The sequence below is a fragment of the Physella acuta genome, unplaced genomic scaffold (assembly GCF_028476545.2).
Source record: "Physella acuta isolate Inbredline_101_S28 unplaced genomic scaffold, ASM2847654v3 ptg000118l, whole genome shotgun sequence".
Lineage (NCBI taxonomy): Eukaryota > Metazoa > Mollusca > Gastropoda > Physidae > Physella > Physella acuta.
The window spans coordinates 967,501-985,964 of NW_026731638.1; the positions used below are offsets into that span (position 1 = coordinate 967,501).

The 18,464-nt window shown below is 34.4% G+C and overlaps 1 protein-coding gene across 1 annotated transcript in view; it reads left to right on the top strand.

Moving 5' to 3' along the window:
- The window catches only part of LOC131934858 (uncharacterized), a 23,303-nt gene extending 5,649 nt beyond the window's left edge, over positions 1-17,654 (top strand). The window contains exons 4-8 of the mRNA XM_059291001.1: positions 14,279-14,418; positions 15,496-15,691; positions 16,457-16,526; positions 16,626-16,705; positions 16,887-17,654. Of these exons, the coding sequence (XP_059146984.1) occupies positions 14,279-14,418; positions 15,496-15,691; positions 16,457-16,526; positions 16,626-16,705; positions 16,887-17,005 (605 nt within the window). The 3' untranslated portion in view covers positions 17,006-17,654. The remainder of the gene's footprint in view (positions 1-14,278; positions 14,419-15,495; positions 15,692-16,456; positions 16,527-16,625; positions 16,706-16,886) is intronic.
- The last annotated feature ends 810 nt before the right edge of the window (positions 17,655-18,464 follow it).

Genomic DNA, 18,464 nt, shown 5'->3' on the forward strand with positions numbered 1-18,464 from the left:
GTTGTAGGTGTAGGTGTAGGTGTAGGGGTAGGGGTAGGTGTAGGAGTAGGTGTAGGTGTAGGTGTAGGTGTAGCTGTAGGCGTAGGCGTAGCTGTAGCTGTAGCTGTAGGCGTAGGTGTAGGTGTAGGGGAAGAGGTAGGTGTAGGTGTAGGTGTAGGGGAAGAGGTAGGTGTTGGTGTAAGTGTAAGGCGTAGGGGTAGATGTAGGTGTAAGTAAGATGTAGGTGAAGTAGTATGTGTAGTAGTAGGTGTAGTAGTAGGTGTCACCTGTTACTTTAGTCTTTCTGCTCACAAAGATTCCTTTTTTTTGTTCATCCTGCTTATTGATTTTTGTTTGCAACGATTACTATTCAGTCGTATTTAATATTTGCTTTTGTCGATAGCAACAAACATTATCACGTTTAAATTACTTCCCAGACAGCTGGCTTGATGCATTTTAACTTATTCTACTAAATCTTAATTTGATCCTAATATTCCCCATATTCTTTACGTTTATTTCTCAATATTAAGTGCACAGTAAACCTAATCATAACCCTTGATACATTACTAGCAGAAGCAACTGCGATACGATATTGCACTCTTATGCTTGTTAATTTAAAAACTGTGTAGATTATCGATGCTAGTCTTCTCTTAACTTTATACTTTTTTTAACATCTGCCATTTTTCTTTCCGTCTCTAGATTTTTACTGTCCCCGAAGAATCAATGAACGATAGCACACTGTACAAGACCGAGATCTCTGAAAGTAATGGGATGAAAGTCAAGTTCCCGTCTAATTTTGTCGTTCCCATGAGCGAAAACAAGTCTCGGATCTTTAATGTCACAGGGTTCAAACATACCGGAAAGTGCAGGGAGTTTGGTATCCGGCGTAAAGTTGGTGAGTGACCTAAGTATGTTCGTTGTTTGTGACCTTTACATTTGCGAAGGAAGGAGAATTATATAAATTGTGTGTATAAATATATGATAGAGGCCGAACGTCGACCCACACGTCCATCCACCCAAAATCCACCCGTCTATCCATACATCTATCCATCCACCCGTCCATCCACCCGTCCATAGATCCATACAAACAAGTTCAAGGCATAACATAACAAACTAACAAAACAACTAAAAAAAAGCTTCAAACCATACAAAACACAAAACACCCAGCCAAGTTACAACAGTAACCGGAAAGGATGGACAAAAAAACTTGTATAAAAAGCGAAATATATATATATATATATATATATATATATATATATATATATATATATATATATATATATATATATATATATATATATATATATATATATATACATTTTTATATGGTTCAGAAAAGGTTTAAATACTAATACTAACTACCAAAAAAGTTTTAATTAAGACCTCCAGTTGATCACTAATCCCATTTATTAACGCTACTTCTAAAATGTGAAATACTAAAACTATTTGCGAAAAAAAAAAAACATCATTAGTTCGCGGTATCTGAAAGAAAATTATCTGCCCCGTAAAAGCAGCCATACGTGACCATATTTTACAGACGACAAGTTCTTAAATTGGTTACATTCCTTTAGTTCAAATCATATACAAACTTTATTATCTGCCTCTAATACACTTAACTAATCCGACACTGCTCTACTATTGTAAACAATTCGGCGTGAACTTCAGCTCATCAGATCGGTCGGGAGATAGCGTCTAGCTAATTATCTCCCCTTCTGTTATTGAAAAAAGTAATCTATCGAGTGATTTCATTATGTTTTCTAATACCATAGTTTCAAAAGATTTAATAATTTATAATGACTAATTAAGCATCAAATTAAATTAAAAAAAAAATAGATAGATTTGTATTGTCAATGAGGTGGATCGTATCCCGAATATTTGAACGAAATCACCGAATTAGAAGTGGATTAAAATTGAGTTACAAGATTTACCACAAATATACAAACAGTCGAACTAATTACAAAAATTGTACAAAAAAAATTCTAACCTTCCTTTTACCTAAAGCTTATATTTCACTAACAGCAAGTTTTACTTTACATGCATGCTTACACATGCGTCTTTTTTACAGTCCAAACTTGCCCTTGCCTTGATCGTGACATCCCACGGGAATTCACTACTCCGTACGTATAGTTTTAATCCAACGCGATTATATTTCTTCTTTTTGTGTGAGAAGTACTGTTGGCTTGTAGTAAATGCTTTCCCTTATTACTATTTTTAGGAGTGAAATATTATCGACCTCGTCGCTGATGCAAATCATTAAAATACAACTAGTTGTTTCAGTGATTCTCTTGGTGCTTATCTGTTGTCAGAGTACGTTATTTTATTACACATTCCACTCTTTATATTATAAAGATATGAAAAATGTTAAGATTTTTTACTTGTAGATTTAATCGCATTTTTATTTGGTCTCTTAGTTCATAGAAAATGGGATTATGCTAAGTTTCTTTTTCTTTTTTCTTCAGATTTTGTGACTTGCATTTTTATTTTCAGAGTTTTGGTCAAGAAGGCTTAACTTGCAACTCAACCAACAACGCCAGAGAGTTGCCGCCCATGTTCCACCAGCAGCTGCAGGATAACCTAGGGCTGCAGCAGAGAAAGCACATTGGCCAGTCATATCCTAAAAATCGAAACTCAATTGATGCATTCGTCTTTACATCATTCCATATTTTGAACATTTTCTAAATTTAAACGAACCTACTTCCCTTAATTGTCACATAATTCTTTTAATAGTTACTTTAGTATCTTCATAATAACGTTGGATTTACTACATTTTTCTGTAAAAATAATATATCTAATTTTTCTATAAGATAATTTCTTATTTATTCTCTACGTGACAAAAAAAAAATATCATTTATTTTCACTTCGAAAAATTAATAAAACTTACCGTTTTATATATAAAAATCAACACCATCTGTAAATATCGTAATTTAATATGTATAATTTAATCATTTATTTGATTTTTTATAACATTTAGATTTAAGATTTATACAATTATAATATATATATATATATATATATATATATATATATATATATATATATATATATATATATATATATATATATATATATATATATATATATATATATATATATTAATCTAATGTGTAACTATTGTTATTTTGTATTTCGCTGTTTTCATTTTTTTAATTAAAAAAAAATGTGAATTCGTCAAAAAGGGAAATATTTTTTAAGATGCTTTAACCACACCTGTTATGACTATAGGCTGTTGTGAAAATACCTGCCCATTAACATCAGGTAACATCATTTTTCTACCAGGGATTTATCCACAAATTGCTGTTTGTGAAATTTGAGGAAGTTTGTGTGTGTGTGAGTGTGTGTGATTGTGTGTTGTGTGTGGTAGTCATAAATTCTACAGTAGTTATGTTTTTTTTTCCTCTTCGTGTTCGTTTTGGTAAACATTATAAGATTAGAATCTATAGAATTCGTCGGTCCTATTCTATATACCATGGCGCCTGAATGGATTGAGATAATAGTATAGTTCACGTGTGCTTTATACTCACTATACTTGTGACTGTCTATACAATGTTACGTGATATGTCTAGCTGTTTGGTCATTAAAACGTGTTGTAGAATTGTGTTCTGTATCGAGTGTCATTTTTCAAACTCCAATAAAACGATTTATTAAAATCAGTTAGCTGTTAATTATTTTGTAATAACAGTAAAGTTTATAATTAAGATAAGTCGTTAAAGGCTCAAGACATTTGAAGCCATTTCTAAATTGAAATGGTAGCAGTAATTTGTTTGTGCGGTTGAATTTTAAACATTGTAAACAGCCATGCATAAAGCTATGCGCAGAACAGAAAAACACTTAAAATTTTAGTTGATTTTACACAATCGTGGCAAAATAATTGCAAAACCTAACATTTACTTAAAAAAATTAAAAAAAAAAAAAAAAAAAAAAAGAAAACCGCAACAGAGCATCGTATACAGAACATGCTTATGTCTAATGAAAATATAAGAGACACCAGTACAAGTTATGTTTTGAATTAAGTAACGCCAATATAATTTGTTATGGTTGCAGTTAAGGTTGTGGTTGTGGTTGTGTTTATATTTATGTTTTTATGTTTTTAAGGATTTTTGTTTTTATGTTTTTTATATTTTTATGTTTTTTATGTTTTTATTTTTTATGTTTTCATGAATTTATGTTTATATGTTTTATTTTTTTTTATCTTTTTATCTGTATATCTTTTTTTTTTTTTTTTTTTTTTTTTTTTTTTTTTTTTTTTTTTTTTTTTTTATGTTCGTGTCCGTGTCCATGCTCGTGTTTGTGTTTGCGTTCGTGTAAATTTTAAGGTGTAATAATACAAGGCAGTCGGGCTAAGTCAGGTGCAGTACAACCAGGAAGTATCGCTCGCGGGTCTCTTTTATGTGTTACACTGTACGTTCTTTAGTATTTGTTACACTATACGTTCTTTGTTATTTCTTACACTATACGTTCTTTATTATTTGTTACACTATACGTTCTTTATTATTTGTTACACTAAATTTCTTTATTGTTTGTTACACTATACGTTCTTTAGCATTTGTTATACTATACGTTCTTTAGTATTTGTTACACTATACGTTTTTTAGTATTTGTTACACTATAAGTTCTTTATTATTTGTTACACTATACGTTCTTTTTTATTTGTTACACTAAAAGTTCTTTATTATTTGTTACACTATACGTTCTTTAGTACTTGTTACACTATACGTTCTTTATCATTTGTTGCGCCACTATCAGTTCTTTTTATGTGTTACACTATAAGTTCTTTATTATTTATTACACTACATGTTCTTTATTATTTGTTACACTATACATTCTTTATAATTTGTTACACTATACTTTCTATATTGTTTAATACAAAATATCTATCTTGTTTATTGTTTATTACAACATATCTATTTTGTTTACTGTTTATTGTATTGTAAATATGCTGTTTTTGGATTTAATACTCTACAGTATTTTTTTGTTTTTTTTATATTAGCTGAATGTAAAACGTGATATACTTAATCATCACATCAACTCAATGTATATTCATCTCCTTTTAGTGTAAAACATCTACCTAATGTGAAACACAGTCGCTTATTGTGTAATAAGTGAACCTCAAATCAAGAAAAATGAAATTCAGCATTTTATTATTTATGATATTTTTCATTAAAATTATTGCACGATTTCGTTATTTTAAATAATCATTTCTATCATTTGAAATTTCAAAACATAGATAACTTCTACTTACTTCCCAGCAGAATAATTTCTTGTACTATTTGTTTTAACATCACAGGTTTTACTTTTTCATAATATACACACTTGCAAGGATTATATTTAATGTGTATGGTTTCAAAATGAAATTGTTTAATTTAAATGGTTTAAAAATTGTTTTAAAATGCTATTCTTTTACAATTTTAAGTATAGACGAAGCTTCTTTAAAACTCTCAAATTTCAGAAACTAGTTTGCAGATTTTTTATTTTCTCTTTTGAACTTGACAAGAGTAGACAGTGCTTTAAATCTATTGTATTAACATAATACATTTTTTACTCTCTGAATTCTTTCCGGCCTACAATCTTGACATCTCAGAAAGAACATCTGCCATTTAAATATACACATGTATAACTTACAATTATGTATTTCAGCCAGTTTAAACCTCACGAAATGCTAGGTTTTATATCAAAATATAGATTGTATAATGCTAGATTATCATTTCAACATACAGCATTTTAGATTAAGATTAAATCACGTATTCTAATTGGTAAGAGTGAATATTTGGATGTATTCTGCATATTTTATTGTAGTACTTTAGGCCTGGAAAAATATTTTTGCCGTTGCTGCTAAATCCATTACTCTATTCTTTTAGTTTAAACGCTTTATTCTAGTTCTTAAATTATAATGTCGAAACGTAGTCAGGAATAAAGATTGTCTTAATATTTTATCTACAAATACAGTGAGAATTTTTGATGCCGTAATCTACACACTGAAAATGGGAGACCCAATAGGAGACCCAATTACCTGTATTTGTTGGATATTTGGACAGAGGGTAATATCATGGTTTTTGCAAAATGTAAATGGAGAAGAAATACCCCTCATCACAAATTGTCCCTACCCCTACAAAAATTGCCCAGTCCAGTACTATGAAGGTAAGCATAGTTGTGTTCATCGCTTAGGTTTTAAAATAAAGATATTATGAATTCCAATAATTAATTAATTGGTGATTGGCTATTATGTGGAGTGCTTGGGCCTAAGTTTAGAGAGTTTTGAGTAATTTTATACCATGCACACATGAGTGGATTATAGTATTCGCAAAGTTATTACCTGGTAAGTTATAGAACTGCAAAGGCTTCCTAAATAGTATAAAACAAAAGTTATAATAAATTTAATTTTTGCGATTAATTTTCACAATTTCACAACAATTCATAATTTAATTGGTAATGAGATATTTACTTAAACGAATGCTATACTCCTTAATATTTGTTTATTTTAAAATATGATTTTTTTTTAAAAATATATTACTTTAATAAGTTACCTCCCCTGTACAAAGACCAAAATACGTAGTTTTTGTTTACGTTTTCACAAACAATTGTTTATATAAGAAAATACCACATACGGACAAATCTAACGACCGGAAATGTTTTTTTTTAAACGAGAATAACGTTTTTTGTTACCCTCCAGTGTCGGTCTACGACCTCATAAAATATTAGGGGGGTCGTTCTTCAATTTATTTATATATATCTTATATAAGACGAATTTCACTAGCGGACATTTTTTAGCCCTCGTCAAGGGCTTTGTGTCTGAACAACAGTTTTTTTCATACGGCCTAGTTATCAATAGAGGTGCATGCAAAAAATTAGTCAGATATACAAAGGGTAAGTACCCTAAAATTTGTGTTGAAATAACCCTGATTTTCCAATAAAATACAAAGATTATTTAGGGAAATACGACTGGTTAGTTTTGACCACTTTACGAAGTTTTCCCAGATATGCAGAGTTTTTTGTGACACCCCTAGGTGTTCTACTGCCTCTACACAAAATATCAAGGGGGTCGTTCGGAAAGACATTTTTTCATTATATAGCTCAAATCAGGAGATCTTCACTCGCGGTCATCTTCTAGCCCTCGTTTAGGGCTTTGAGTCAAACCGACAGTTTTCCCAAAAGGCCAAGCCATTTACAAAGGCGCAAGCAAAACATTAGCCAAATATACAGACTGTAAGAACCCCAAAATCTTTGTTGAATTTACCCTCTGTTTGCCCATAAAATACAAAGATTATATAGGGAAATACGACTGGTCAGTTTAGACCACTTTACGAAGTTTGCCCAAATATGCAGAGTTTTTTGTGACACCCCTAGGTGTCTACTACCACCACACAAAATATCAAGGGGGTCGTTTGGCAAGAAATGTTTTCGTTATATAGCTCAAATAAGGAGATTTTTACTCACGGTCATCTTTTAGCCCTCTTCGGGGGCTTTGAGTCAAACCAACAGTTTTGTCTTACGGTCTAGTTATTTACCTAGGAGCTTGCAAAAAATTAGGCAGATGTGCAGACCGTAAGTGCCCTAAAATCTGTGTTGAAATTACCCTATGTTTTTCCCGTAAAATACAATAATTATGTAGGGAAATACTACTGGTCAGTTTTGACCACTTTTCGAAGTTTTCCCAGATATGCCGACTTTTAAATGACATCCCTAGGCGTTCCTGTACCACCACACAAAATATCAAAGGGGGGGGGGGGGGGTCGTTCGGCAAAAGTTTTTAATCGTAATATAGCTCATATAAGACGCCGGTCAGTCGAGGTAAGTTTTGACCACCTTTTCTTAGAGTTTTCGGCCAACCGGCACCGGCGCTCGTGTTCTATTGCCCCAAGGCAGGATCCTGCCAAAGCTGAAGCGCCTGCGGCGCCAAGAAGTGCCCTATCGGGCACCCGACATCATTGCTTTATATATATAGATTGTGGTTTTTGTGTGTGTTGGGAGCCGGACGTTTTCCCGAAAGACACTTAGCCGAAGGACGATTGCCCGAAAAATGTTAATATTAGATATTAAATAAAATTACCAAATAAACATTCTTAATTAATTCAAGTTACATATTTTGATAATAAACACAATTCTAAGCAATAAAACAAAGTTGTTTACATTTTTAAAATTTAGCTTTTATTTTTTAGCGCAATTTCCATTCTGGAGAATTGCGTTTATTAACTAGTCATTTCTGGGAATGGATGGATGAATGTATGGATGTGTGTCCGGGCTTTAAGTCGTATCTCCTCCTCAACGAAGCAATATCGATGACTAGTTACAAAAGCAATTATGTTAAGCAAGTTACGAGGATGAGCATAGGCCATAAAAATTCCGGGTTTCTTTCATGTATTTCCCGGAAAAGCCAAAAAACTCGAAAAAAATGCAGTTTTTGGCCCATATCTCGGCAACCAGACCACTTAGCGACTTGAAACATGTACCAATCGATTCCTGCCATAATTTAGAACAATATTGCCGAAGAAAGTTTTCAAAAATATCCTCTCGTTCGGTCACAAATTTTAAAATTACATAAACACCTACAAACCGATCGTTCTTCTAGCTTGAACGCAACCCAGCATTTATACGTCAGGGTGCTATTTGGCGCCCCGGGCCTTTCCGTGTACGCTATGGTACCTACGTTCGCGTGAGTTCAAAAGACTATGAATAAGTTGGGCACTATGGTCGTTTACTACGTTGAATCAGGCGGTCACGCAGCACGTCATCATGGTGCGCTTTGGCGCCCCGGGCTAGACTGTGGACACTTTGAGTTTATCTTTGCGTTTGTGTTTTCTTTGTGTTTGAGTTTAGGTTTGCGTTTGTGGTTGTGTGTGCGTTTGGATTAGGGTTTGGGTTTGGATTTGGGTTTGTTTTCGTTTGCTTTTTTTCTTTGCGTTTGTGTTTGTGTTTTCGTTTGCTTTTTCTTTTCTTTGCGTTTGTGTTTTCTTTGTGTTTGTGGTTGTGTTTGTGTTTGCGTTTGTTTTTGTGTTTTCGTTTGTGTTTGTATTTGTATTTGTGTTTGTGTTATGTTTGCGTTGATTTGTTTTGGTGTGTTTTGATTTTGTTTGCTTGTGGTTGGGTTTGTGTTTGCGTTTGGATTTGGATTTGTGTTCGTTTGCTTTTTTGTTTGCGTTAGTGTTTGTGTTTTCATTGTGTTTGTGGTTGGGTTTGTCTTTGCGTTTGTTTTTGTGTTTTCGTTTGTGTTTGTTTTGTGTTAGTGTTATGTTTGCGTTTTTTTTGTGTTTTGGTTGGTTGTGGTTAGGGTGGGCAATGCCGGGTAAATGCTGATTACTAAACACACAAGTTATGGTCCTTTACAGATACGTTTTTCAGAGATGCCAGTGCAGGGCCTGGCCGGGACGGCTAGTTCTTTAATAAATGTAAGGTGATGTTGGCGGCGGTCTTCACATTCTTTTGGTGAATGTTTGAATACCTTGTTTAGCCGACGTGTTGCCGTTGTTATACAGCGCTGATGACACGGTGTCATTCGCACTATTTTTGTCCGTCCGCAATTTTTTTTCTACAAAATTCTTTTCTATTCTATTTTTAAAAGTTTAAGCAATTAAAAATGGATTTAAAATTATGTCTATTTCCCGAGTTGCAATCCCCCGTAGTGTTATATAAGAATATTAGAGAAAGTTTAGGGTAGATTACTCCCGGTTTATTTTAAACATTATATCAGAAAAATTAAGACAAGAAAACAACTAGAAACAATATTAAGGTACTCTCCAAATTTGTCGTTTGAAAATGAACCAAAGCAGAAACAGAATTATTTTGTGCTTGTACTATTACAAATGTTATTACTACCATATCTCTATATCCATAGCACCCTTGTAGGGACCCCGAAATCATCATCAATTAAATAAGTTATGTGGCGTTATATTAGCCTAAACTTAGGAGTGTTTTCTAGACTAAAAGTCTTAAAGCCTAAAGCTAAATTAGAATTCGCTTAATGGTGAAGAGTTTTATAGCGATAATCGATATAATTCTACTTTAGGTTTTTTTTAAATTTACTAAATTAGAACCGATTGCTATTTTAAATATAAAAAATACAGGGGTGGATACCTTAAAGATTCCAGTGGTGCTCTTACAGCAGTCAGAGAAGTGTGTTTGGTTATGTGAGGGAATGTGTTTATGTGGGGGAGTGTGTTTATGTGGGAGGTGTTTGGTTATGTGGGGAGTGTGTTTATGTGAGGAAGTGTGTTTATGTGGGGAGTGTGTTTATGTGGGGGAGTGTGTTTGGTTATATGGGGGAGTGTGTTTGGTTGGGGGAGTGTGTTTGGTTATGTGGGGGGAGTGTGTTTATGTGGGGAGGGGATGTTTGGTTATGTGGAGAGTGTGTTTATTTGAGGGAGTGTGTTTATGTGGGGGAGTGTGTTGGGTTATGTGGGGGAGTGTGTTTGGTTAAATGGGGGAGTGTGTTTGATTACGTGGGGGAGTGTGTTTGGTTAAATGGGGGAGTGTGTTTATGTGGGGGAGTGTGTTTGGTTATGTGGGGGAGTGTGTTTGGTTATGTGGGGGAGTATGTTTATGTGGGGGAGTGTGTTTGGTTATATGGGGGAGTGTGTTTGGTTAAATGGGGGAGTGTGTTTGATTATGTGGGGGAGTGTATTTATGTGGGGGAGTGTGTTTGGTTATGTGGGGGAGTGTGTTTGGTTATGTGGGGGAGTATGTTTATGTGGGGGAGTGTGTTTGGTTATATCGGGGAGTGTGTTTGGTTATGTGGGGGAGTGTGTTTGGTTATGTGGGGGAGTGTGTTTGGTTATATTTGGGAGTGTGTTTGATTTTACAGTAGAGTGTGTTAGATATTTTAGAAGTGTGTTTGCTCTCTAGAGGTTGAGTTTCTTTTGTGGAGTAGTGTATTAGGATTAGTACGCTTACTACAGGGATGTGTTTGTTATAAGGAGTTGAGAGCTATATTTGCTTATGTGGGGGGGTGGTTCATATGGTTGGGAGAGTGTTTACTTATGTTGGGGAATGTGTAAGATATAGTCATGCCTATATGTTATCGAGCTGCTCTTCTATTGACTTGTTAAAATTTGTTTTTGTAACTGACTTACTTATTGTTAAATATAAATGTTGATTATTTCCATAGCTTTAAAAATGTGTTGCGCGCGATTAAAATGTAAAACTGTATTGCGCACCTTTTAGGTGTACACTGTTGCGCATTGACCTTGGACGAGTCGGCCTTCCTATCATCTTAAAGGCAACTGTTTACACCATCTCGCTTAATAAGTGACTTAAAATATCATATTTTTTAATATTGGTAAGTTTATTCCGACTGGTAAAAAAAAAACAAAGATTTTATTTGAAATAATTTAGTCGGTAGATCTATATTAAAAAATAATCTATTGTTTTAGTTACGTAAAAACAAACCTCTGCTAGATCCAGTAATGTGACAGGAAGGTGACTTACTAAATTTTAGTAGTTATTTCGCAGTTTTACGACGATTTATTTTTAATTTCTCGAATACAGAGTAGGCCTATAGAGAAAGTATTATGTTAGGTATTTAGTTAGGTAGAAGAAATGTCATCTATAAGTAAAGAATCTTGTACTTAGATTATTTTAAATTATTGAGTAAACTTCAATAACCGGTATTTTACACTAGTTCCGGTTTCTATATCGAGACTGCAATGAGAAGTGCCATCTCTCTTAATGATGTATAAAAATATACGATAAACTTCTTGGGGATATCAGACCCTCTTTATTTTAAACGAGCCGACCCGCGGCGTATCATACGCCGCTATTTAGTTGTTTTATTTTCTACTTTTCAGTAATTCATAATTTGTGAATTAGACAGTACCAATGCTGCCACTGAAAATATTTGCTTTTAAACACTAACCCCCACCCCCTTTCCCCTAACCCCCGACCCTACATCCCCCCCCCCTTGAAAGCAGCCTCCTCTTAGTTACCTCCTGTAAGTTTAAAATCGTTTCAAACTAAATTATCTGCCCCTAATAGCCGTCACTAAACCCGGCTCTACGATTTGTAAACATTTAGAGTGACCACAGCTCATCAGACCATGTGGGGGTGGGGTGGGGGTGGTGGTGATAGTGATAGAGAGAAAGAGAGGGGACTGCAAGGGTGCGCTTGCAGCTTGTTTTCTAGCGTCTCCCAGAAGAGAATTATGTATATAGATGTTTCAAAAATGTTTCTAATACCTTTGTTTAAACAATTGTACTTAACCTTAAGCTTTTCAATAATAACTTAAAAGATTAGCAATATTTTAATCAGATGCAACTAAGAGCATTAACTTAATACCCATCTGTTTAGAGTTCTTTTACTTGTCATAAATTATAGTTATAATATTTCAGATGGCATCTGTTTATATTGCAAATCTTTCTCTCAAACACTACTGTTTCAATTTAATATCCGTCCTTTGTTGATATATTAAATCATTGTGTTTGGTTTGTTATTTAAATATCTTTTGTATTTGATACAAATATAAAACAACACACTTATGTTTGATTAATTACAGTAATTAATTACAGTTTAATATGAGAACACTCAAGTTGACAATGTCTTTAAAAGCAAAATAATTACATTAGACTAGGGGGTCATGCATAAATGACGTCATACTCGAGGGGGAAAAAGGGTCCGGAATTTGGTGAGTGTGTGTGATGATGTGGAGGGTTGGGGGGGGGGGGGGGTTCAGATGGTGGGACTTTACACTTTTTGCATTATTAAAAAAAGCAATATTAGAAAACGAATTTTAGCCGTTATTTTTCGAATTTTAGCAAACTGTTTTAATAAATTGTAGTAGGAATAGTTTAAAACACTCTATGTTGAAAGTTTTCAGTCAAGATTTTGGAAGAATATTGATGTTTTAAGAAAAAAAAAACTGCAATTTTGAGGGAGGGGGGTGGTTGTATGTTGAGGTGTGACGTCATTTTAGTGGGTGGGTTCTGGATTTATGTGACGATGTGTGACGGAGGGGAGGGGGAGGTAAAATCGTCAAAAACAGCGAGACTTCATTTATGGATAACTACATAATAAAGTAAATCATATTGTTGACATAGCTAACAGAATACAGAAACATTGAAATGGATGTCAGCTGGCGATGGCAACTACCTATATTGTTAATAGTTATCTGCGCCATCCTAGGTAAGAAAAATGTTAACCGTTGTCTTAACGAAATATACTTTTTGATACCAAAATTACTAAATTAATTCTATCGCAACCTCTCTCTCCCTCTCTCTCTCTCTCTCTCTCTCTCTCTCTCTCTCTATATATATATATATATATATATATATATTTATATATATATATATGTGCGTGTGTGGTTGTATATATATATATATATATATATATATATATATATATATATATATATATATATATATATATATATATATATATATATATATATATAAATCTGTATATATATATATATATGTACATCCATATATATATATATATATATATATATATTCCTATAGGCCGATAAATATATATATAATACATATGTGTTACATTCGCTGTTTTCAGGCTGCGAAACGTCTGAAGCCCAATGCCAGAATAATTCCCGCGTTGGTAACGATTCCATCTTTACACAAGACACGATTGCCAAGGGTTCACTCAGCAACGAGGTTAGCAAATACGGTATGAACGCTCTGGGCTGTTTCCTTCATGACGTCAGTTACACTGGACACGATGAGAGGTCTAGTGTGGGCGAGATGGAATTTACCAACAACTTCAATACGTGCCCGGCTAACGAAACTGTGGGGAACTTGCCGTGTGATGACATTATTAGTGGTAAGTCATCTAGCAAAACGTGGGGACATAGTGTTTTAATAACATGAGTAACGGAAGTCAACTAGCTCCAGTAATAACACCTCTAATAATATACGGACTAATGCTACGTACCGTATTTTTTTCTCGAACATCAACAAAGAAGGATAATAAATTCATCCATAAAATGAAAAATAAAAAACGGCAAAATTAAACGTCAAAACAACGTAAAAATTGTACATAATTATGTACAAAATATGCATGATAACTCAAAATAAATTAATAATTAAATAGTTGCTTAAGTCATGGATGTTTTAGAACATAATCACATTGATTCACATTCTTTAAAAATATACATAGAACCGTTATGTCTATAATATAAATCAAATGTCATTAGAGTGAATTTTTTTTATTTTTAAAAAAGCACTGAAGATCTTTTCATTCAAACGGTTTGATGAAGATCAGAGAACAGAACAGGAGCATGTTCCGTACTAGCCTCAAAGCGTTTGTTCTCTGATCCCCATTAGCCCTGCAGTTCCCTACTAGCCTTACTGTGTTTGATCTACAGGCAGCACTGGCAAGACAATAATAGAGCAGGACCTCGGCTTCACATTTCAGCTTGACGTCTTAGGCGTCTGCTTCAATGTCACTGTCATCGAGGTCAACGGAGAAAAGATCGACTACATCGAGATGTTCGAGAAGTTGAATGTAAGAGTGTAGGTGTAGGTGTTGGTGTTGGTGTAGGTGTAGGTGTAGGTGTAGGTGTAGGTGTAGGTGTAGGTGTAGGTGTAGGTGTAGGTGTAGGTGTGGGTGTGGGTGTGGGTGTGGGTGTGGGTGTGGGTGTGGGTGTGGGTGTGGGTGTGGGTGTGGGTGTGGGTGTGGGTGTGGGTGTGTGTGTGTGTGTAGGTGTAGGTGTAGGTGTGGGTGTGGGTGTGGGTGTAGGTGTGGGTGTGGGTGTGGGTGTGGGTGTGTATGTGTGTGTAGGTGTAGGTGTAGGTGTAGGTGTAGGTGTAGGTGTAGGTGTAGGTGTGGGTGTGGGTGTAGGTGTAGATGTTTTGGTGTAGGTGTTGGTGTCACAGGTTAATTTAGTCTGTCTGCTCTAAAAAATGCCTCGGTTTTATTTTTTTGTTTCTTCTTCTTCTCCGTTCTTAATTTGATCCTAATATTCGCCACATTATTTACATTTAAGTGGTCGGCGTGGTCAAGTCGGTAAAGCTCATGGTTGCTAAACCGAAAAGTCTCGAGTTCGAACCCTCGGGCAGATGAGGCTCGTTAGCTGGGGACAGCCACTCTTCTAGGAGAGACAACTCCGAAATTAAACAACTGCTGCCTTGTAGTTTGTTCTTGGTTCGACAAAGGCTATGGAAGCAAATCCAAAAAGAAAAGCAGGCTGAAATCGGAGTCAATTGCCTCAATGGCGCATAACGAGTTGATACGTAACGCTTAATTGTGTTGAAGGCGTGGTCGAGTCGGCAAAAAGCTCATGGTTGAGAAATTTGAACAAAGTCTTGAGTTCAAACCCACTGGCAGATAAATCTCAACCCCCTTCAACACTAATAATTAAGAACGAAGAAGAAGAAGAAGAAGAAGATTTACATTTATTTCTCATTATTGTGTGCAAATTTTACCTAATCCTAGCCCCTGTTACACTACTAGTAGAAGGAACTGCGAAATGCGATACAATATTCATGAGAGTGCAATTTAAAAATGGTATGGAATATAGATGATATTTTACTCGAATCTTTATACTTTTTTAACATCTGTCATTTTTCTTTCCGTCTCTAGCCTGTTTCTTTCCGCGAAGAATCGGCCAACGATAGCACACTGTACAAGACCGAGATCTCTGAAAGTGATGAGATGGAAGTCGACTTCCCTTCTAATTTTGTCGTTCACATTAGCGAAAACAAGTCTCGGATCTTGAACGTCACGGGGTTTACAAATACCGGAAAGTGCAGGGAGTTTGGTATCCCGCGTAAAGTGGGTTAGTGACCTTAGTCAGTTTGTTGTTGTGACCTTCACCTTTTCACACACACACATGCACACACACATGCACATGCACGCGCACACACACATGTACATGCACATGCACATGCAAATACACATGCACATGCACATGCATATGAACATGCACATACATGCACATGCACATGCACATGCACATGCACCTACACCTACACCTACACCTACACCTACACCTACACCTACACCTACACCTACACCTACACCTACACCTACACATACACATATAGTTAAAACAATAAACACTATTCGGGTTGCATAAATAAAATAGTGTTTCTACATCCGAATATGCCGTTAATTTTATTTTGCTTCTTTTTATAAAATTTAGTTTATACATTTAAAGCTTTTAAAAATATTTTTTTCAACAAAAGTCCGTATCAAGTTCTCCATATATCGCTGAAGATACTGATCTCATAGCCTGTAAAAATATTTTCGGACTGAGAGACAGAGAGAGAGAAGAAGAGAGAAGTGCGCACATGGGCTTTTATAAATTAGGATTGAATTTTTTAAAATGAAGACGACTTCTATTGTCATCGTAGTGTAACGTATCTGGAAAGTTTGAACGAAATCGCTGCATTCGAAGTGGATAGAAATTGAGTTAAAGTTTTGCCACTAGCCAACAAACAGTCAAACACAATTCTAACCGTCTATAGACCTAAAGCTCAGATTTCACTAACAGCAAGTTTTAATTTACTTACATGCTAATACAGGTGGCTTTTTTTTACAGCCGAAGTATTCCCTTTCAAAGAAAGTGAGATCCCTCGGCTAAGGGAAGCCTTACGGAAATACAAGTCTCGGTAAGTATAGTTTTAATCCAACGCGATTATTTTTTTTTCTTTTTGTATAAGAACTGCCGTTGACTTTTACTATATGCTTTCCCTTATTACTATTTTTAGGAGTGAAATGGCTCAGAATCTAATGAATGCTATGTTCTCAGGCGCTCTAGCGATTCTCGTGATGATTATCTGTCGGTTGAGTAAGTTATTTTATCACACATTCCACTCTTTATATTATAAAGATAGGAAAAAAAGTTTGGTAGTCCTCAAATGGTTAAAATGACATTTGTATTTTATTTCATCGTCCATAGTAAATGGGAGTAAGATTTGTAGGTTGTTTTTTTTTTCTTCTGATTTTGTGAATTGCATTTTTATTTTCAGAGTTTTTGACAATAAAGCTTCAGTTGATCAACCAGTACCTGGAAAATTACCTAGAGCGGCAGCAGAGACAGCGCATTGGCCGGTCATGCTGGAAACATCGCAACTCCATTTATGCATAATTTTGTTTACATCCTTGAAACATTTTCTAATTAAGCAACCACACTGCCTTTAAATCTTTTAATAGCTACTAAAATACAGAAGTTAAATTTATTTCATTCTTTTGCAAATGTAGTGTATACAATGTTTCTAAAAGTTGATTGATTTCTATCTTCTCTGCACCATCTGTAGTTTTCGGAATGTGATATGTATATTTTAATCAATGAATTGATTTTTATATCAATTATATCATTTAGATTTATGTTTTATAAAATTGTTATAGTCCCTGTTTTTATTAATCTAATGTCTATTGTTATTTAGTACTTCACGATTGTCATTTTGTAATGGAAAAAAATTGTGAATTCTTGAAAAGAAAGTATCTTCTTTTAAGGTGCTTCCACGCCTGTTATGACTATAGGCTATTGTGAAATTAGTTGCGCTTTAACACCAGGTAAGATCATTTGTCTACCAGGGATTTATCTACAAAATGTCGTTTGTGAAATTTTATTGCGCCTAAAGGGTTTGAGATAAAGGTGAAGGTCACTAAATTTGTGACTGTCTATACACTATTACTTGATATGTCTAGCTGTTTGGTCATTAAAACGTGTTGTAAAATTGTGTTTTGTTTATAGTGTCATTTTTCAAACTCCAATAAAACGATTTATTAAAATCTTTTAGGTGTTGATTATTTTGTAATAACAGTAAAGATTATAATCACACTAGCCGTTATAGGCTAGGCTTTGCTCCAGTCATTTGAAGCCATTTCTAAATTGAAATGGTAAGTGTAATATGTATATGAGATTGAATTGTAAAAATGTAAACAACATTGCATACAGCTACGCTCAAAACAAACATGTAGACTTTTTTTATTCTAAATTTTACTACCCACCACATGAATGATTTGTAACCTGGCTCGATAACCTTGCTCCTTACACAAACCAAGTACACATCAATGTCTGATCATTATTCAGAAAACTGCTTGTAACTTACTTGCACCCTCCTAGCAAATAACAATACCATGTGATACAATTAAAATAACTGAAATGAAAATATTGAAATGTTATTAAGTGAGAGTATACAGCTTTTTACAATGTCGTAGCAAACAATTTTCGTATAACAAAATATGAAAACAATAAGGAAAACCAAAACAGCACATTGCTATACTGCTCTATATCTAATAAAATAATTTGAGACACCAGTACAAATTAAGTGTTGAATTCAGAAACGCCAATATGGTGTAGGTTACGATTATGGTTGTCGTTGCGGTTGTGTTCATGTTCATGTCGATGCCGACGTCGGTTGTTTAGCTATGGCATTGGCTACATTGAAATAAAATAAAAAATTTTAATTTGAAATTATTCTAGATCTAGGGCCTATTCGCGTAAAAGAAGCTTCTTACGCAGACTAAAAGTAAAATATAACAGTAAAAAAATCATTATCCTACGAGCCTAGATAGCTAAGAAATTAACGTATTAGGTTACC